Source organism: Cynocephalus volans, chromosome 10 (assembly GCF_027409185.1).
Source record: "Cynocephalus volans isolate mCynVol1 chromosome 10, mCynVol1.pri, whole genome shotgun sequence".
In the NCBI taxonomy this organism is placed as follows: domain Eukaryota; kingdom Metazoa; phylum Chordata; class Mammalia; order Dermoptera; family Cynocephalidae; genus Cynocephalus; species Cynocephalus volans.
This window is the reverse complement of record NC_084469.1, coordinates 77,694,772-77,717,378: the sequence shown is the minus strand read 5'-3', so window position 1 is coordinate 77,717,378 and position 22,607 is coordinate 77,694,772. Positions and strand designations below refer to the sequence as shown.

Sequence of the window (22,607 nt, the reverse complement as noted above, 5' to 3'; positions counted from 1 at the left end):
TATTTCTCACAGTTCTGAAGGCTGAGAAGTCCAAGATCAAGGCTCCGGCAGGTTTGATGTTTGGTGAGGGCTGCTCTCTCTGTTTCCAAGATGGCACCTTGATGCCGTGTCCTCACAAGCCAAAATAGTGGAAGAACAGAGCTCTCCCTTCGATCTTGAACCCTTTTAGAAGAGTGCTAACCCCATTCACGAGCGCTGCCCTCATGATTTAATTACCTCCCAAAGGCCACAGCTCTTAACACTGCTGCACTGGCGAATAAGTTTCAACATGAATTTTGGAAAGGACACCACCAATCAAACCGTCATGTTCACCGCTGTGATGGTTTCTTGAGTTTTGTTCCCATGCTTATAGACTATACCATTTTACTCTGTTTGGTATATAACTTAACAAAACTAAATTTCACCTGTTAGTATAAGATACCAGTAAGTACCTGCTACTAAAAGTAAAAATTTAAAAGTATAATGGAGCTGATTAATGGCTACTGAGCCACAAAGAAATGCTTGCTTTAAATGATGTTCCTTTATTTGAGAGCATCTAAAATCATTATAAGAAATCACATTTTGACATGGTAGTGAAGACTGTATTAGGCTGTAGCAAAGTAACACAAATTACTTTCCCTGAAGTAACAAGAAAAAAACCCTTGTTTACTACAAAGGAAAAATATATGTGTATGTTAGAATTAGTTGAATATTTTAGAGGAATAGTTCTTTCTTTTGCTAAACTTCTGTGTTGAATCAAAGTTCTTTAGAGCAATGTACAACTTCACTGAGATGCTAGCAATGTTGCCAACATACACATGGTTTTTACAAGGTACTTCGAAAAAGTTTGTGGAAAAATAGAGTGAAAAGATAATATGAATCTTTCCATAAACTTTTTGAAGTACCCTTGTATTGTAGGTGTAAGACAGGATTTCTTAACCTTAGCACTATTAACATTTTGGGCCAGATAGACATTTATTGTGGGTCCTGTGGATTGTACCATGTATAGTAGCAATCTTAACCTCTGCCCACTAGGTGCCAGTAGCAGTTCCTTCCAATGGGACAACCAAAATTGTTTCCAGACATTGCCAAATGTCCCTCTGGGAAGAAAATCATTCCCAGTTGAGGATCACCAGCCTAAGATGGTATAATTTAGATAAAATTTTTCCATACAATGAGAATTCATTTTAGGTGATAAAATTAACTATTGCATTGTCTCCATAGACTCTGCAGGATAAAATCTAAAATGTTTAGACTGATGCATTGTAATTGAGGCCTTCTATCCCTTTCCAAAGCAAGGCCACTCTACTTAGTGCATTCTTGACTTCTGAAACACACAATGTGCATCCCTTCCTGTACCAGAAGTGAACCTGATAGTCTCCCTGCTGTCACATCCCCGTCGTTGAGGTTTCGTAGTTATGCAGGACACTTCTTCTTATACTTTGTGACTGGAACAAGAGTGCATACTTGATAAAGATGAACCTAATCCAGAAGCTAGACATGGCTAATCAGATCTTTCTCCTTAGGGCTGGGCATTTTTGTGCGACTATGTTTGGGCAAGAAGCAAGTGAAGCAAAGAAATTTAGCTTAAAATGAGAAAAAGCAGACATGCAGCCCATAAAAAGGGAAGAAGGCTGGATGGGCCAGCTCATGGGTATGTCCTATATGAAGTCTATTTAAAAATTACTCCAAATTTCTCCTTCCTCTGAAGTTCCTTAATTAGTATCATGGTTGTGAGCAAGTCACTTTTTCCCTCAAAATCTCAGTTCACTCATCTGAAAAATGAGGATTATGGGCAAAAAAACCAGCTAGTATTATTTAGCTCGAATATATGGTTATGATATTAATTATTGGTACTGTCTTCTGACATTGTTTTATGAAGTAATTCAACTGTTGAATTATTACTTGACTTTTTATAAGCACATCTTCCCAATTAGTGCAGATGCTCCTGAGGGCAGGACCAGAATACTATATTCACTTATCTTAGGGAGGAGTGAGCACAAACTGCAGGTGGTGAATCCCTGGGAATCACTGGGTTATAAGAAGAGGTATGAGTGCTGTTTGTAGATTCACTGGGTAAATACAGCCCTTAAAACCTGTCATCATAGACCCCAGGATTCAGTATCTCATTTCTCGTATTCTTATGTTCAAAAGGCTAAATCATATAGGTATCTAAAAATCCTCATGAAGTACGCACAGTCTTGCAGAAGAACTATTGATGCACAAGAAAGAAATGTCTGAATCAAACATGTGGACTTACGACAAATAGAGGGGTTTTAGTAAAATGGTGTGATGGTTAATCTTATGTGTCAACTTGACTGGACCACGGGGTGCCCAGACATTTGGTCAAATATTATTCTGAGTGTGCCAGCTGTATCTGAATGAGATTAACATTTGAATTGGTAGACTGAGTATAACAGTTTACCCTCCCTAATGCAGGTGGGCCTCATCCATTTAACTGAAGAACTGAATAGAATAGTAAGGATAAGTAAAAGAGAACTTCTTCTGCCTGACTGCCTTGAGCTGGGACATTTGTCTTTTCCTGCCTTCAAACCTGTAATGAAACATTCACTCTTCTCGGATTTCAAGCCTGCTGGCTTTCAGACTGGAACTTATACCTTTGGAGTTCTTGGTTCTCAGACCTTCAGACTCAGTCTGGAACTACCCCATCAGTTCTCCTTAGTCTTGAGCTTGATAATTGTAGATCTTGGGGACTTCTCAGTCTCCATAACCACATAAGCCAATTCTTTTAATAAGTCTTTTTCAATTATATCCTTTCGGTTCTGTTTATGGCCATAAAGCTATATCTCACACAAGTGGCTCATTTTCCCACTGATACTCATTATCAAATTGTTCTAATAAAGGGTAGAGAATTTCCATTCATTGGTTTGATAAAATAATTTAACAATTCAAACCTTAAAATTTGATAAAGCAAAAAAATTAAATTTAATTGAACTGAATGCCATAATTAAAGATCTTCAGGGAAGATTTCTTCCTTGATTTATTAATTTTGAACAATGAACATTTCATATATCTGGTTGCCACAGATTAGATGATGTTATTATAATTAATAATTATATAATAATAATAAAGCTTTATCCTCGTTATTTATTTTTTTTGGTGGCTGGCTGGTGCAGGAATCTGAACCTTTTTTTTTTTGACTGGTAAGGGGATCGCAACCCTCGGCACGCTGTGGTCTGCACCACGCTCAGCCAGACAGCAGCGCACCCGCCATCCCTATATAGGATCCGAACCCACGGCCTCGGCACTACCAGTGCCGCATTCTCCCGAGTGCGCCATGGGGTCGGCCCAGGAATCTGAACCTTTAACCTTGGTGTTACTAGGCAGTGCTCTAACCAATAAAACTTTAGACAAATGAAATGTCCTGTTTATATTTAACAAGCACAGAAACAATCAGTATCTCTATTTCATGGAGGTTATCTGTGACAACAACTGAAATGTTCTGTTCTAAGTTTTTCTGTTTTGCAGAGAGATTAAACTAAGAATGTGTGAAAGAGTTAAAAGAAGCACTGCAATTCTTACCAATGGTTAAGATTATAATACATTAAAATTTTTCCAGAAATATTTTTGCCTTAAGATTTTCATTTATAAATACTGATATACTATGAATGAAAGGCAGCCTCATTTCAAAACATTTCTAGTTGGCATCAAGTTACTGACCTGTTTGATATTCCTGGATATAGGACCTGGAATAATACAATCATCACTGTCAGAAGCTGATCTGCCCTCTTCATCTGTTAAAAAATAAAAGGGTAACATTACACAAATTAAACCAACTGTATTTATACCTTGTGAAATAGAGAAAAACAAGCATACGTCATAGGATAACCTTAAAAGAACAATATAATAATCACGTCTAGACCTTTTTTAGCAGCAAATACATTTATATATACATTACACTTTAGAAACAAAAATGACTGAAAATTCCAGTTTTAATTTTGGTAGAAACAAAGGAAATACAGATAAAAGTACAGCTTGTTATAGTCTGAAATTAAAGGAAAACAAAATTTTAAGAGAAGCATAGGGTAATAGATGTTTCCTAATAGCCTAACCAATAATATTGTGTAAAAGTTAATGTTATTCTTAGTATTTAAAAGTTTCAAACTCTTAAAGCTTTATTGAAGTAAAATTGACATACAATAAACTGCACACATTTAAACTGCTAAATTTGTATTTTGACATATTTATAATTCTGTAAAACCATCATCACATGATAGTAAATATATCCATCACCCCCAAAAGTTTCCTCAGGTCCCTTTGTAATCTCTCTCCTTCTACCCCTCCCTGTTCCCATTTATCCTTCTCCAGGACCACTTACTTGTTTTCTGTCACTATAAATTAGTTTGCTTTACTAGATTTTTATATAAGTGAAACCATACAGTAAGTTGTCTTTTTTTGGTCTGGATTCTTGGCTTAATTTTTAAAAATTCAAGACCTCTAGATGAATCCAGATGATAATACTGGACTCAGAGAGAATATAAAACTGTTTAAAACATAAATCGGGAACTTGGTCAGTGATAACACTTGTAGTATATTGTGGAGCTCCAAGTTGAAATAAGAAGAGATACACAATCCCACATAATCATAGCAGACTGAACTATATCCCATCATTTCTGTCAAGAAATAAGTATATAATACATACTCTAACAGACAAAACAAAGCAAAGAATTAAGTAAATATTAGTTTAAAAAAGAAAGTCACCTTCTGGTTCAAATTCCTCTGTTATTTCTGTTTCATCTTCAGAAGAAGCCAAGCTTTGTTCTGCAAGCTGACCCTCGGATAGTAAAGACACATCATTTTCCTTTCCTTGCTGCACTTTCTCAGTATTCTCTTTTACCTTATCTGCACTGATTCCTCGTGAAACCTGAAGAAAGGAAAGCACATCGATACATTTATTACTTCTTAGAGCACACTTAATAACATTCTTGCTAAAGCACTTCAATAATAAACTATGTATATTTGAGACTTAATTATATAGATATGCTATATATATGACTCATTAGAAAACAAATTTATACAGATGAAAATACACAGATAAATAAAAATCTGAATATACACTAAGAATGAAAAATGGATTAATCTTAAAATGACTTTTACATTAAGACTTTAATTCACATATCTATATAATACCTGCCGATATCAGTATAATTGTAGTCATTAGATTTCTCATATTTTTGACCTTTCTATTCCAATGAAGTCATATACAAAAAATAGAATAAATGCTATGATTTCCTGACCCATGTTAATCACAAGACAAGGTCTTTAAGAACCAAATTAAACCTTCCAAAATAATTTTAATACAAATGCATACCTCAGGAATATGTGAAACAGATGGCGTATTAATTTCTATTTTTGGTGTATGCTCCACTTCTGATGAAATTTCCTTCATATCTTCAGTAGTAGAACTCTCCTTATATTAATGTGAAAACATGGATGTATATTATATTGTATTTATTACTAAATCCCAAGTTATTCTAAGATTTTTACATATATAGATGCACTAATAAAAACTGGCTGCAAATGTTAAATAGTTACTCATATGACACTGAATTTAGTTAGTATATTTCTATAAAATGGTGGTTGACAGTCTTTGAAGTATATATAGATACAATTTAAGAATTGCAAGTGTAGTTCATTGAAACATTGTGTATAATAGCAAAAAAGCTGAAAACAATGCAAATGTCCAACAACAGGGCATTAGTTAAATAAAATATGGTTCACCTAAATACCTGAGTTCTGTGTAACCATGAAAAAAAATGATGTAGATCTGTACTTATTACATTATAGAGTATATAATATAGTGTTTAGTAAAAAAGCTAAATACAGAACAATATTTATAGTTGTATCATGTTTTGTTAAAAAACAAATACACAATCAAACACATATATGTGCATATTTCCATAGGGAAAAGTATGAAAGGAAATTCACGAAAACTGTCTCTGAGTTATAAATTTGGAGAAATTTAATTTTATTTTTACTGTTTTTTTTTTCTTATTTATATTTTCTAATATTTCTCTGATGATTATACATTACTCAATGTAATTTACATTTTTACTATTTCAAAGCTAAATATGCCCAATATAGAAAATGTGAAAGATAAACAAGGAAATATAAAAGAAATTAATACAAATTCATATTCCTACCCAATGGTAATACCTATCAATCACTTGTTAGATTTCTATTTATTTAAAATTTATTTCTGATGCAAATAAAAATTTTGGTTACACAGTGGTAATTGTATTATAAACATAATATATACTGTTACATTTTAAAAAATTTAAAATTGTGGGCCGAGCCCGTGGCGCACTTGGTAGAGTGCTGCGCTGGGAGCGCGGCGACGCTCCTGCCACGGGTTCGGATCCTATATAGGACTGACCGGTGCACTCACTGGCTGAGTGCCGGTCACGAAAAAACGACAAAAAAAAAAAAAAAAAAAAAATTAAAATTGTAACATAAATATTTTATCCTGATATGAAACTTCAAGAAAACATAATTTTAAATAACACAATATTACATCAATAGGTGTACCATGATTTAATGAACTTCTGCACTGTTGGACATTTAACTAGTTCACAATTTTTGAATATTATGACTAACATTACAACAAACACCTCAAAATGACATATATGCCATTTTAATACCCATGGTTACTTACTTAGGGATCAGGCTACCTGTGTTTGAATTCCAGTTCTAACACTTTGAACAGAAACAAGTTACTTAACCTCTGGTAACTTATTTTCCCCATCTTTAAATGGGAATAATTCTAGTATAAACTATATAGGGTTGCTGTGAGGATTAAATGAGTCCAAGCATATAAAGCATTTAGTTTAGTGCCTGGCACATAATAAACACTCAATAATTGCTAGCTATAAAACATCTCCTGAATTATAATTACTGAATTCATTTATTTATCACATACATATATATTAAATGCTCTATATATGCTAGGCATTACTATAAGAGCTGGGGAGACAGAATATTTTGATGTGGGTGGTTGTTACATAGGTGTATACATATGTAAAAATCTATTGAGCTATATGCTTAAGATATATGTACTTTACACTACATAAGTTAAATGTCAATTACAACGAAAACGTATTTTTTTAAAAGTTCACATGAGAGATGATGGTGACTTGAGTGGTAACAGTGTGGATGATGTGAACCCAGCTGGCTCTGCATGCAGATTCTATATCCACAGATTCAGCCATCTGTGGATTAAAATGTAGTTAGGCCTATGATGGTTGCATCTGTACTGAACATGTACAGACTTTTTCTTTTGTCATTATTCTCTAAACAATACAACAACTATTTACATAGCATTTACATTGTATTAGGTATTATAAGTAATTATAAAGTATATGGGAGGCTGTCCATAGGTTATATGCAAATACTATGTCATTTATTATAAGGAACTTAAACATCCATGAATTTTGGTATGGGAGTGTCCCGGAACCAATCTTCCATGGATAAGGAGTGATGACTGTATTTTGAAAGTACAGCTGAGAACTTTTATGAATGAACTGGATGTAGGATGTGAGAAAATGAGAGGAGTCAAGGGGATGCCTCCAAAATTTCATGCCTGTGCAATGAAGTGAATGATTATGTCATTTACTGAGAATGGGAAACACTTTTCAGTGTTACAGAAAAAAATTTTGGAAGAGCACTGGTGTAATCAGGAGTTTGGTTTTTGCTATGATAAGTTTAAATTCTTATTAGACACCCACTGCATGTGAAATAAGCAGTAAAAATAAACACAGAATTCAGCAGTGAGGTTGAGGCTAGAGATTATAAATACGGGAGTGTCAACATATAGATGCCTTTTAAACTATGGGACTGGATAAGATCTCTTAGTGTGGATATAAATTGAGAAGAGGTCTGAGGATTGACTGCTGAGGAACTTGTACATTTAGAGATATGGTCTCCAGAAGAGAAGTATAACTGGTAAAGTTGAAGGAAGACTAGGGAGGCGTGGTATCCCAGAGGCCAAGAAAAGAGAGAGTGAGTATCAAATGCTACTAGGACATTAAGATGGGCACTGAGAATTGACTACAGGATATGACAAAGAGTAAGTCACTGTGACCTTAGCAAGAGTAGTTTTAAGAAGGACAAAGACTTGATTGGAATGAGTTCAAGAAATGGTGTGAAGAAAGGGAGACAGAATCTAGACAACTTTTTTGAAGACGTTTTTTTCTGTAAATGGTAGTAGAGGATTGGGGCAGTAGCTGGAGAGAGGTATGGGGCCACGGGAGGGTTTAGATCAAAGAATATGGACAGTTAACACTTATACCTAGTGCCAAATTGCAAAGCTATCATTTTAAAGAGAAAAGATGTACTTCACTCGTTTCCACTTAAATCAGGTAGGGTATATAGTACACCTATATTGTTTATTTCAAATTTTTGTTACAGAAAAAAACAAAACAGTATTTTGAGTGTTTACTACTTACAGAACTCTGATGTGGTGGGATATCCACAAAAGACACCTTCTTATCTACAGGTGTTACACGTTTTCTTGGTTTAGGTCTTGGTGCCTAAAATAAACCAGTATGTCAGACTCAGTATGATGTTACATTTCAGATAAGGTTTCAGCAATTTTTTTTTTGGTGGGGTAGTTTTACTTTTTTTTATATTTTGAATATGTTTTATATTAAAAGATTTATATTTGAAAGGAAATTCAAAGTCCCTGTTACTCACTGAGACTAATGTGCTAACAGAGGATGTTGGAGGTAGACTTTCGATAACTTCTGGCTCTTCTCTGAGAATGAGATTTCCTAAGTCTTCAGCTGTTATCGATCCACTCGGTGGGAGGTAAGTGAATTTCCATTTCAATATAACATGAATGGTGCCTGCAGGATGCTTTTGATGATCTGTTAACTCAAAAATTCCTGTCAAATTACAAAAATAATTTCAATTAATGCTAGAGTAAAGTTTTATTACCATAAGAATTAAAGAGGAACAAAAAACTGCCCCCAACTTTAAAAATAATTTTGGTTTTTAGTCACAACTCAAATGACTTAGAGAATAAAATAAAGACAAAAGGATCTATAAGAGGTTCATCTCTCAGGCAGACTTCTTTCAGAAATTGAGGACTTAATACTGATTCGTCAAAGATGTGAAAATGAATTTATAAATATTTTAATTCACTGAAATTAAATTCAGACATTATTCAGAATTCTTAGCCTTCCTCTAAGATATCTGGTTTATGGCTCAAGTATGAAACTTCAATTTGACTTGAATATTCTTGCTAGACTTGTGTGTAAAGAAAAACATATTAAAACTTTAAACGTCAAATAATTTATACATCAAAAGGAATCTTTATATTACTATATAATTCTATTATAATTTTAAATACATTTTACTGGGATTTATTAAATTACTCCAACTTAACAGTAGTATAAACAAAAAATGTCAATAAAATAAAGAAACTATCCAAAACAAATAATAGTAACAAGAAGTACTACCTAGCTGAATCTGTAACACTGTCTTACAAATTTTAATCATTGCACTAGATTTTAGGGTATGAAAAGTCTCTGACTAAAAAAACTCTATATTTCCCAGCCACAACTAGGCAAGCTGCCGCCACTGCCCCGGGGCCCTGCTGGGGCCCTGGGGCATGGAGCTGGGGGAAGCCGAACCCAGCTACAACCAGGTAAAGAGCACACCAAAAACACCATTTCCACACAGGTAGCCCACCATAGCTGCCGCAATTGCCATGGCTGCCACAAAAGTGGCTAGTCTCTACAGCAGCAGTCACAGCCATCATGCAGATGGCATGCCAGACTCTCGACTGCATTGACACAAGGAGAGGTACCAGTGGAGACCAAAATAAAATGAGGTCCTCTCTCCCCACAAAGCACACTCCAGAGTAACAGAAGCAGCATCTGATTTATGATAATAGAGGAGGACTTGATCACACCTGTCACAGTACTGGACAGATCATTTGGCAGAGGAACAGTTAATCTATCAGATGGAGAGAACAAATCTATGGTTGTTGGGAGGAGGAGGAGGTGAACGGGGAGGGGTGGAGGGAAAGGAGGTGGGGAGAGACTGGATGAAGGGCATAAAGAATAAGTATGATTTGTAACAATGAATATGCCAATAAAAATAAATTAAAAAGAAAAAAAAACCCCTATATTTCAAGCACAACTTTTGTTTAGGGGTGTCCTGTACTTGGACCTCAAGTGTCGATACCTCTTTTAATGGCTGGAAAAAAACCAAAAAACCCCCAAACTCTAGCAGAACAAAAGGATATAGGTGGAATATAGGGAGGTGATAAATTTCTATTACAGGTACAGGAGGAACTTCCAGTTATGGCAGGATAAATCCTCTTCCTAAAAAGCAATGATAAAACTGAACAAAATGATCAAAACAACTACTTAAGGACTCCGGAAAATGATCAAAGGTGTAGAACAAATTGAGAAGCATTTGCTCAAGAAAATCTACTAAACCTCAGTAAGAACAGGAGGAGTCTGTGGGACTGTTCTCATCCTCCTCTTTTCCCCTAAGCTTCATGATGCAGAAGTTCTACCAGGGTGGGGTAGGCTATGAGAACCCGCAGCCTATGCAAAATTTATTTGTAACGGAGTATAGCTAATGTCATGCCCAGGGGCTTTGTTAGAAACAATAGCAATCTCAGTGGCAAACAATCAGGGAAGGCCAACACTGCAGTCAGCTTGAGGTCTCTATACTGGCTGGGGCAAGCAAAAGACCAGAAAGGAAGATTCAAGGAATAAGACAACCAAACTGGGCCTTGTTAAGATCCTATTTATGCCTCATGGTATGGAATATGGAAGGCTGTGGCATGCAGAAAGCTGTAGGCAATGCTCAGGAGAAACCAAGAGGACCCTAGTAAGCATTTCCCTGGTTGAACCAGAGGCCTAGTAAATGTAGAAAGTAAAAGCTGAGGCAGACATGTAGACTGATTGAACTTGAAACACATTTCCTAAGCCATAGACTGACCCATAGACAAACATATACAAGCACACCTTTGAACAATCAATGGCTGACCGTTAAGCTATGCTGACCCATGCTTAAAATTAAAACAAGAATAAAACAAATAAGTTAAGCACGGAAAGAGAAATACCACATGTCCTCATTCATATGTGGGAGCTAAAAAACAAAAAACAAAAACCAAATAAATAAATAATAATAATAATAAGTTAAACTGTTAAAGGGAGAGAAAAGAACTGTGGTTACTAGAGACAGGAGAGGGGAGGAGTTGGGGGATAGTGAGAGGCTGGTTAATGGACACAAAATTATAGCTACATATGAAAAATAAGTTCTATTGGTAAACAGTCGACCGAGTAATCTGTAATTAACAATGATTTACTGCATGTTATCAAAATGACTATAAGAAAGGAGATCAAATGTTCATATCACAAAGAAATCATAAAGTTTTGCAATGGTGAATATGCTATTTATCCTGATTAGATCATCACACTGTATACATGTATTGAAATATAACTCTGTACCCCATAAATATATACAATCAATGTTTCAATTTCAAATTAAAAAAAAAAACACTGAAAAAAAAAGAATAAAATAAACAAAGAAACAAAACATAGCAGAGACATCAGTGGCTATACACAGTGGAGGAAATAGACTGTATAGAATTGGTCCAGGCAAGTCACCAAACAAACAAACAAAAACAGTAACAATTACCACCCTGGGAGGGTACTACAACATATTATCCAAAATGTCCAGTTTTCAACAAAATATTCATGAGACATAGGAAGAAGCAGGAAAGTGTGATACACCCTCAGGAAAAAAAGCCATCAATAAACATTTTCTGAGGGCATCCACAATGTTAGACTTAGCAGAAAAAGACCTCAAAGCAGCTAATATCAATATTTTAAAAGAACTAAAAGAAATCATATTTAGAGAAGTAAATGAAAGTATGACGACAATGACTTATCAAATAGAGAATATAATAAAGATTATATGAAAAAAGGAGCTAAATAGAAATTTTAGAGCAGAAAAGTACAACGACTGAAATGAAAAAATTAATAGAGGGGCTCAACGGGACATCTGAGCTGGCAGAAGAAAGAATTAGTGGACTTGAAGACTGATCAGCATAGATTATCCAATCTGAAGAATAAAAGGAATGAAGAAAAATGAACAGAACCTCAAAGCACTGTGAGACACCATTAAACATAATGAGAGTCCAAAAAGGAGAAGGACAGGGAAAAAAATAACTAAATAAATAATGGCAGAAAACCCCACATTTGGTGCATAACATTACACTACACTTACAGGAAGCTCAACAAATTCTAAGTAGGATAAACCTAAAGGGATCCACATCTAGACAAATCATCAGTCGAACTGTTGAAAGCCAAAAACAAATAGAAAATCTGAACAGCGCCAAATACAAGGGACGCATGATAAGATTAATAGGTGACTTATTATCAGAAGTCAATGGTCTGATGGACTCAAAGTGGTGAAAGTAAAACAAACAGTTGACCAAAAATATTATATACAGTGAGGCTATCCTTCAAAAAATAAAGGAAAATAAAGACATTCCCAAATAACAGTGACTGAGAGAATTAACTGCCAGGAAGACCTGACTCACAAGATATATCACAGGAAATTCTTCAGGCTGAAAGGAAGAGACACTAGATAGTAAGTCAAATCCACACAAAGGAATAGAGACCAATGAAGGTAATTATATAAAGGTAATTGTAAAAGACAGCATAAATACATTATGCTGTGGATCGTTGCTCCTTTTAATTGATTTAAAAGACAATTTCATAAAATAATAAATGTAAAATTATATCATTGGGCTTATAAGAAGATAAAATATATATGCCAGTAGCATAAAGGAGGGGGAGAAAATGGAGCTATACTGGAGTAAGGAAATGATATCAGACAGTAATTCAAATTCACTGGAAGAAATAAAGAATACCAGAAATGGTAAATATGTAGGTGAATATCAAAGTCTCCTATAATTATATATTTTTTCCTTTCCCTTAACTTCTTTAAAGGATATAAGATTATATAGAGCAATAATTATAAGGCTGTATTGTTGGATTCATAATATGTATAGGCATATTATATACACATATATGACAATAACAACACAAAGGAGGGGAGATGGAATAGAATTATATTACAGGAGACTTTCTATATTTTAATGGAATTAAGTTAGTATTAACTTTAAGTAGACTTTGATAATTTAAGATGCATATTTGTAATCCCTAGAACAACTACTAAGAAAATAACTAAAAAAAATGGTATTATAGGCCTAAAGTTTAAAGATTGGGATTAGAAAGACTAGTTTTAAACAAATCATATCCACAACATTGAGGCATAGTTTAGTTTTGTTTTACAATTTCATGGATTCAAGAACATAGGCTTACCTGAGATACACCTGTCATGTGCCAATGAAATCAGAGGCACATTGACTTTTCCTATGTAAATATTTTCCTGGGTATCACTATCATCAAACACATAGAAACTCAGAGACTCTGACTTAAGGTATCGATCCAAATCCATATTCATTGGCACTGGGAAACACATATAATCATCAAACTGTGGATCGTTGCTACTGGGAATGATGGCTGTATCATGGTCTGCAAAATCAAAAAACTTGTACACGACATAGGGGTGTGGCTGCAGGTGGCTTGCTCGTGACTGCAGGTGGTTGCAACATCTTATTGTAATATGAAGTTCATTTAAATTGCCATCTGTGGAATCTGTAGAACTGAGTTGAGCAGTTTTGGGTGCTTGCTGACTTAACTGGAAAAACATACATATTTATATTACAGAAATAATACAATGAAAGATAAACCACAGCTGCCAACCCCCAAACAAAATAATTTTGTAAATGGACAAAAGCTGCACATGTTCACTTCATAGTTAGTTTCTCAGTAAAAGAATCTTTGTTTCTTATTTAAAATCAATATTTCCTAGACATATGTTGCTATTAGCAACAAACATAGAAGACTGAGCATACATGTAGATTGGTGCTAAAACAAAAACCAAGAAAAAAGTTAATCGGATGTTCTTTAATTTTATTTAATAATTAGAGTAAAGTGAGTTATGGGCCCAAAGATGAATGTCCTAACTACAGGATATTAATATGCCCATCCAGAGTGATGATTTTATAATGTTTGGGTTGGCTCTCATCCTGAACCACTGGGGACGGAGGAAGCAGATACCTGAGGCCAAGATTAGCCAGTATTTCAAAGTCCAACTGCTATAAGAACAAGAGAACAGGATCAGAGATAAACCTTGAAGAGATAAAAACCTAGGATTGGGAGGACACAGACGAGAGATGAGCAAAAGCAGTTATTAGGCAGAGCTGGAAACTACTCTAAGGCCCCTTTTGGAACTATTTCTGAGATGGCCAGCACACAAGTATTTTAGAAAACTGTGGTAACTGTTAAATTTTCCATAGCTAATGTGATCTGTGATAAAAAAAAAAAAAAAAAAAAAATGCTAGTTTCAGTGCCTTGTTTAATGTTGGAGAATTTTCTACCTCCCACAAAGTGATCCCTATGAATTTCTGACTCTGGATTGGCCATCTGAGACTCCTGACTCCATCGGAAGTTTACTGGAGAAGGAAAAATAGAGCTATAATCCCGGTCATAATCTCCTCAGTGGAGACATCTGGTGGTGTGGAGAGGGGAAACCTGAGAAGGGAATCACAGTACTGCTTTCCCAGGGCTAGTTTGCACTCAGCTATAGAAGAGTGGAATGATATAAAAAGTACCTCCTCCACTTCCCCCCACCAATCTACCCACAAAAACTGAACTGCCACCAGTAAATGACTTATTCAAGCCAGAAACTGGGACTCTAAAAACTTTTAAACTACAAAACCAAACAAATAATTTGGTCTCCTTATTTCTAATTCCTATTTCCATAACAGTATTTCCCAAAGTATGTTGTGAAGAATATTGGCCAAAAAACATGATCTCTGGGAAGCAGGTTCCATTCTTTCTTAAGTTCGGGAATCGGTGTTATATTAGTCACAGTTCTTTAAGTGAAAGTTATAGAACCTAATCCATCTAGCAAGAAACAACAAAAAAGGGACTGTAATATAAGGTAATATGGATATTTCTTGGGACTGTACATCAGAAACGTGGTTGGGCCTTAGGAAAGTAGTGTGACTAGGAAACCACCAGAATTTATTCTCCATCTCGTCTGCATTTTTCTCTGTATGACTTGCTCATTGTTCTCTCTCTTCAGACTCACTTTCCTTTGCTGGTTAATATGGTAGAGAATGGCTGTGCATAGCTCCCAATTTCACAAGTTCTAGGCAGAAGAGTCTTGCTTTCTCTTCATCTCAGAAGGCAGAAGCTGATTAGCCCAGTTGAGATCACGTGAATATTCCTAAATCATTAGTTATAATTGCGTGGGGATTGGGAGAAAATAAGATCACCTAACATAAACCTGGCCACTTGGGGGCCTGACCCCATGGATTGGTGGTGGGAATAGTTCCAAGAGAAAAAAGGTAAGATGATTATGACTTCAGGAGACATTCTAAAATCTGGGAATGGCAATATTCTGTCTTTCTGATATTCAACATTAATCGCATACATTATGCTTCCTGTTGAGATTCACTTTATACCCGAGAAGTTCAAAGGTGGAGAATCCTATTTAACTTTGTTCAATTCAGTGCTTTCTGCATTTACTGGATCACAGAATTCATTTGGAAATATGGTCATTAAGACTCCATGAAACATAGTTTGGGAAATGTTGCCCTGAGGAATTGCACTTAAACTCCCAGTTCTCAGCAAAAGAGTATTCATTTTGTATACTATTTTGCATTTCAGAAAACTAACATGAAGAAATAGTTTGGAAAAAGGACAATAACTGATAATCCAATAATTGCTATTTATTTCCTTAACAGTAGAAATTGTTAAATAAAAAAAAGTCTTTTGATGTGTGATAACAGTATTGTGATTATATTATTCAAAGGTGCCCTGGGTAGCACAAAGAAGTTCCTGTTAATGGAACAGCTCTGTACCTTAATTGTGGTGGTAGTTACATAAATCTATCTATGTGATAAAACTGCATAGAAGGACTACACAGATGTACACACACAAATGACAGCATATAAAAACTGATGAAATTTGAATAAGGTATGTAGCCTAGTTAATAGGATTGTACCAAGGTCAATTTCCTGGTTTTGATATTACACTGTAGTTATGTAAGATGTTACAATTGGGAGAAACTGGGTGAAGGGTACTCTGTACTGTGTTTACAACTTCCTGTGAGTCTATGATTATTTCAAAATAAAAAGTTAAAAAAAGCCACTTGATGGCTGTGAAAGAAAATGATTTCAGTTAAAGAATAACATATAAAAAAATATTATAAAATTTCTATGTCATAAAAGGGCCTTAAGTCAAACAAGCTTACGGATTTCATTTGCTCTGGCCTCTTAAAATTTGATGTTATATATCCCAAAGCCTTTGCCCGTTCTCGATAAAGTCGAATTGCCTGATCCATAGGAACTCTTAATCGGAACCAGTATTCCACTGTGCCAAAATTTGGGATGTCTCCTTTAGTTCCTACAAATCAATACATAGCCCATGGTTAAAACAGTCCCATATATTAAAATATGTACCGGTAAAAAATACATCAATGGTATTATGCGTTAAAACTATAAATTTTATACTAAGTAAAATAATATGACTTGCACAAATTGTGTGATTAGAAAATAACAGAGATGAAGAAAACATACTTCTGAAGTATGAGTTTCACTGTATATGAAATATTATTAAAGAACTATGTCAAGCTATGTTTGTGATATTCTAATTTTTACTATTTCAATCCTTCTGAAATATAAAGAAAAATATAAACATTGAATAAAATATTCCACAGATTATTTTTGACGCTATAGTACTTTTTAAAAAAACAATTTGTACTCAATGTAGTCTGACATTTACAATATGAAACCTCAAAATTATTTAAATGTGATATTCCACATTCTAATTCAACTTTCAAGAAATTTTTGGCACCTTCTCATTTCTCTACTATACAAGTATGCGGAAAAAAGCCATGGCTAGGTCAAATATATACCGTATGCAATATACCTTTGCATGATGTTTCCCTGCACACCCTCAGTACACCTGTCATCTCAGGCAGTTCTTCTTCCCTCCTCCTCTGTGAAGACTTCCTCTGTAGCTCCCAGGAGATGTAAGAATCTACGCTTCCTTCACAGACTTTCTACGTTCTCATTAGAACACTGACTGCTTTGGCCTGACTGTTCACAAGTCTATTCTTCACCTCACTGTAAGTTTCTTGAGGGCAAGGGCCATAGTTTCTATCTATATAATTATTATCGAAAATAGTACCTCTACTTTCTCCTACTTCACCTATTTCTTACTTGCTAATGGATTGTTCTCATCACCATACAAACAAGATTTAATATCTGCCTGCTACAGTTTGAATGTTCATCCCCTCCAAAACTCATGTTGAAATTTGCCATTGTAACAGTATAAAGAGGTGGGGCCTTTAACAGGTAATTAGACCATGAGGGCTCCACCGTCATGGGTGGATTTGGTGCCTTCATAGAAGAGTAAGTTGGGCCCCTTCTTGTCATGTTATTATGTAGCAAAAAGGCCCTCTTCAGATGCTGGCACTTTGACATTCAACTTCACAGCCTCCAGATCTGTGAGCTGTATATTTATGTTCATTATACACTACCCAGTCTCAAGTATTCTGTTATAGCAGCATGAAACAGACTAAGAGAGAAATCATTATTTAAAAAAAAAGCCCTAAAAGAAGAATATCAATGCATACATCTATTTGCTTCTATATGCATAAAATATCTTTGGAAGAATTTGTAACCTTTGGTGTGGGGACCTGGGGCGGCTGGTGGGCAGGGCAGGGAGGTAGACATTTATGCCTTTTTGATTTTTGAGTCATATGAAAAATTACCTATGTAGTCAATCACTCAATCAGTAAAATAAAGTCCTACACCAGGCCCTAAGTCACCCTCCTTCCTTCTTAAAATGGTTTCTTCCCTTGGCCTCTGGAATACCACATACTCTTGGCTTTCCTCCTATATCACTGGCCACTTCTCAGTTTCCTTTGCTGGCTCTTCCTCCTCTTCCTGAACCCTAAATTTTCAGATTTTCCCTAGGCTCAGTTCTTGGCCATCTTCTCTTCTTCATCTACATTCATTCTCTATGTGACATTATCTAGGCCCACAGCTTAACACTAATGACCCCCACTTTTATATCTCCATCCTTGACCTTCAGACTTTTGTATCCAACTGCCTACCTGACATCTCCACTTAGATGTCTACTAGGCAGGTCAATCTTAATTTGTTCAAACAGAATTCTTGATTTTTTTCCTTTCCCAGTCTCCCCTATCTCAATAAATAGCATCACCTTTCCTCTAGTTGCTCATGCCAGAAATTCCTGCCTCCTCTCTTTCCCTCATTACCCCACATTCAATTGATAAGCAAGTGTTGAAGGAAGAGTTAATAAAATATATACTGAATATGACCACTGTTTATCACCACTTTCATTACTATCTTAATCCAAGCCACCATCATCTTTCCACAGATCAATGCAATAACCTGAGAATGGTCCTATTTTCCCTCTCGTCCCCTACAGACTATTCTTCTGACTGCACTCAGGATAATTTTTCTAAAACCTAAAAAAAATCCAAACTCCTCACTATGACCTACACGGCTCTATAACATGATTTGGTCCCTGCCTATTGCTTTAATCCCATCTTTGCTCCAGCCACTGGCCTTCTTGCGATTCCTCCAATATCAGGTTTGTTCCTCCCTGAGGTCTTTGTACTTGCTATTTCTTCTGCCTGAAATATTCTTCCCCTGGATCATGGCATGGGTTTTCATTCAGGTTTTTACTAATGTCACCCTCTCGGGTAAGCCCTTATCAGAACTAGCAACCTTCCATCTCAGTCTTGACCCTCTTTATCTGATTGATTTTTCTTCATATCTGACAACACATGTATATATGTATACATGTGTGTGTGTGTGTGTGTGTGTGTGTCTGTCTGTCTGTCTGTCTGTCTGTCTGTCTATCTATCTATCTATCTATCTATCTATCTATCTATCTATCTATCTCTTGTTTTATTGCCTGTCTTCCGCTATAGAAGGCAAGCTACACTGTAGAGGATTCATAAAACAAATGTACTTCACAGGGCCTGGTTTTCCAAAGCCTTGCAGTTTCAAATATTGACCTTGTGGAAAACAGGAAATTTTCCTCAGGCTATAAAGTCTCTGGTGTAAGATAAAGATTTGTGGCACAGCAAGGTTGCTGGCTCGAGGACAGACTAGTTACTGATTGAAATGTAAAGATACTGGAAAATTTCTGGAGGGAGAAGGAATGTTTGCTAAGATCAAGCTTTTGTTAATAGGACCACTTAATTGCCTTACTGGAATGTCATCTGACTTGTTTCACTAAAAGTTACCAGCCTATATTGTTAAACTATAACCCCAGCTATGTTCTCTTCCTTTAACTCCCTGGTCTGGAAAATAAATGCAGGATGAGAACCTCAATTCGGGGTTAATTTTCCAAGAAGCGTTGCCTCTCGCTTGAGGGTTCCAGGGAAGTTAACCACTTCGGGGCTTCTCACTGCTCAGAAGAGATGGGCTTTGAGTAATCCTCTGTGGCTTCATCACCCAGGGGAAGTGGGTGACAAATCCGTGGGGGGAAGAGCAACACTACACAAGGGCAGGGGCTTTGTCTTTCTAATTTACCACTGACCACTGTATTCCCAGTGCCTAGTAACAGTGATAACACAAGGACTTAAAAAAAAAAAAAATGAATGTACTACAATTAATAATTAATCAAACAAGGGTATCAATATGGTAAATACACATCTGAAGTTATAAGTTAAAAAAAAATTAATAGTCATTGTACTGACATCATTAATGACATTTAAGATGGTCTAATCAACGGTGGGCAGAGAAGGTTGTTCTTACCCTAAAGGCACCTTTGATGTATAAAAGAAGAAACTAATGTAGAACATCATTTTAATATAGAAATCAAAATAGTGATTGAAACATCAAATGCTACAAATTGTACTTACCAACCAAACTTGCTGTGCAAAATATTCGACCACTTTTTTCCAGAATTTCATGAAATCTTAATTGACATGCTGCTATTGTTTGATAATCTGTGCTGTAAGCTTGGTGGACCTCAAGCGTGATAGTATTCTTCTGAATATATTGCAAAAATAAGTCATTAACATGAACAAGATATTGAGAAGTGAAGTTATATTCTGGGTGAAGGCCTCGTACTAGGGGGGTTGTCTGTAGTTCAAAATCATAGAAAGCATAGGTACAGAAAGTGACAGGCTCTTTATCTCCAGATGCCTGTAGAACTTCAGAAGAAAAGCTTACTTTGTTGATATGGATCTCAAACAGATTTTCACCTCGTTCTATGTGGATGGTTTCATCAAATTCATCAACAGAGTCATCTGGCATGATTTCTGGTTTAAATTTGTACTGCTTGGTGCCATAGGCAATATCTTTTAATTGGGCTGCAAGAGAAGACAAGCAGTCTTGAGATTTTAAAATATTGACATGTGAATATGCAAAATGGCTTTTGAAGTGGTAGGAAGTCTGAGGACTTTTGAATAGTCTCAATCTTAAATTCTATGACCACACCATTTCTCTGTAAATAATACTTTATTATACAGAAATTTACCATTTGTTTTGATATCACTTATTAAACAGCAACAAAATTACAACTTCAGTTGCAATATAGCCTAAGCCAGGGAAAAGGAAAGAGAAAAAAGGAAAAAGGCCTCTGAATGAACAGGTGAAGTAACTATTTAGATTCCAACTGCTCCTCTGCCTCTGCTCTACCCATGATCTTCTTCCCTCTTGTAAAGTCAATTTCTCCTTCTACTGGCTCCTTCCCTTTATCTTATTAAGATATATACTTTTCTACCTTTAGGGGTGATGGTGTTTATTAACTTGATTATGGTGATGGTTTCATTGTTTTATACTAGGCCAAAACTCACCAAATTGTACACTTTAAACATGTGCAGTGTAAAGTAAGTCAATTATACTTCTATAAAGCTGTTTTCTTAAAGATATATCTCTTTCTAGATACATGTTCTCTCCCTAATGTTGAACTCAAATTTCTTAATATAGTAATGTAATAATGTGTGTCTCCAACTACTCATTTGTGACTCCTGAAAACTACTTCTGCCTTACTTTCTGTGAAACTACTCCAGAAAAGGTCACCTATAACCAATTAGTTGCTAGACTTAATGGATGTTGGTCCTTGCATTTGTTGATTCCTTTGCTTCACCTGACACTGATGACCACTTTCCCTTCTGTGAACTTCTGTCCTACCGTGGCTTCCAAGCCATTGTCTCCCCTGCTTCTGCTCCTACTTCTCTTCTCATTCTGTAGAGGTTTCGCTTTCTCTGTTAGTTTGCTGGGGATCTGTTTTTAATTCTCAGTCTATGTATTCTCATGGATGATCTCATCCACTTTTATGACTTTTGCTACTATCAATATGCTGAAGGCTTCCATATTTCTATTTTTATTCAAATTTCCTTCCTGAATTCCAGACCCATTTTTGTAATGTTTTGTATAACCCTGTATCTATCTAGACCATAGGCATATCAAACTCAACATGTCCAAAATAGAATGAAGCATATTGTCTTCTAGCTATTTCCATACTTTAAATCTCAAGTGATGGTGTTAGCATTCATCCACTCACCCAAGCTAGCTACAAGAGAGTCATCCTAGATTCCTCTTTTTCTTTTACTCTCCCTACATCTATAGGTCACTGCTATTTAACACTATTTCCTAACTGTTTATCAAATGTGTCTCTGTCCTCTCCATTTGCACACCTTATTTATACTTCCAGTTTATTACTTAGATTATTATGAAACTCAAACTGCTTCCTTCCTTCAAATCTTACCCATTTTTCTTGATAACTGTAGCATAATCTTCAAAATGCAATTCTGAGTGTATCACTACCTGCCTTAAGATCCCTTACAGGTTCTCTAGGTTAAAAGGTTCAAACTCATCAGAGTGGCAAACAGGGCCTTCATGATTTTGTTCTTTCCAGCCCTATCTCCAGATTCTCCTCCCTTTGCTAATCCTGAGATCCAATTAGAGGGACCCACAATGCAGTTTCTCGACTGTACTGCAATGCTTCACATTTAGGGCATTTTTATCTGCCTCACTTACTGCCTGAGATGCCTTTCATTACTTAGTGGTAAATTCTGTCAGTTTTAAGGACTCCATGCCTACTGTGCGAAGTCTGTCCTGAATCTTGAGGTAGAAATAGGCATTCTCCCCTCTATGTTTCCTTGATAGCCTTTGCATTTTCTAAGCTTCCCATGCTTCGCAGTAAAGTACAACCATCTATTACTTGTCCACATCCTATGAGTTCCCTAAAGGTGACTCCTTAATTTTTTTCTATTTGTATTCTCACTGCCTAGCACTTTACTTAGGATGCATTAGGGGCTTGGTCATGTTCATGGAATAAATCAATGAATTTTGAGGACAGATAAAATATACTGGTAAAGATTTAGTAAGATTTGTAAGGAATGAAAATCCCAAACTCTGTGATCTCCCTTTTAATGAAGAAAATTCCATTAAGCAAATTTTTATACTTGGTATAAAAAGTACACACTGCTCCTTGACTTTTGGAAAACAC

General features: G+C 35.7%; 1 protein-coding gene across 1 annotated transcript in view; it reads right to left on the bottom strand.

The window, feature by feature from the left end:
* Window positions 1–22,607, bottom strand: part of RPGRIP1L (RPGRIP1 like) — a 95,106-nt gene that overhangs the window by 31,760 nt on the left and 40,739 nt on the right. The window contains exons 15-22 of the mRNA XM_063112002.1: window positions 20,011–20,463; window positions 16,357–16,508; window positions 13,353–13,731; window positions 8,692–8,882; window positions 8,445–8,528; window positions 5,312–5,410; window positions 4,702–4,864; window positions 3,661–3,734 (exon numbers count right to left, since the gene is read on the bottom strand). Of these exons, the coding sequence (XP_062968072.1) occupies window positions 3,661–3,734; window positions 4,702–4,864; window positions 5,312–5,410; window positions 8,445–8,528; window positions 8,692–8,882; window positions 13,353–13,731; window positions 16,357–16,508; window positions 20,011–20,463 (1,595 nt within the window). The remainder of the gene's footprint in view (window positions 1–3,660; window positions 3,735–4,701; window positions 4,865–5,311; window positions 5,411–8,444; window positions 8,529–8,691; window positions 8,883–13,352; window positions 13,732–16,356; window positions 16,509–20,010; window positions 20,464–22,607) is intronic.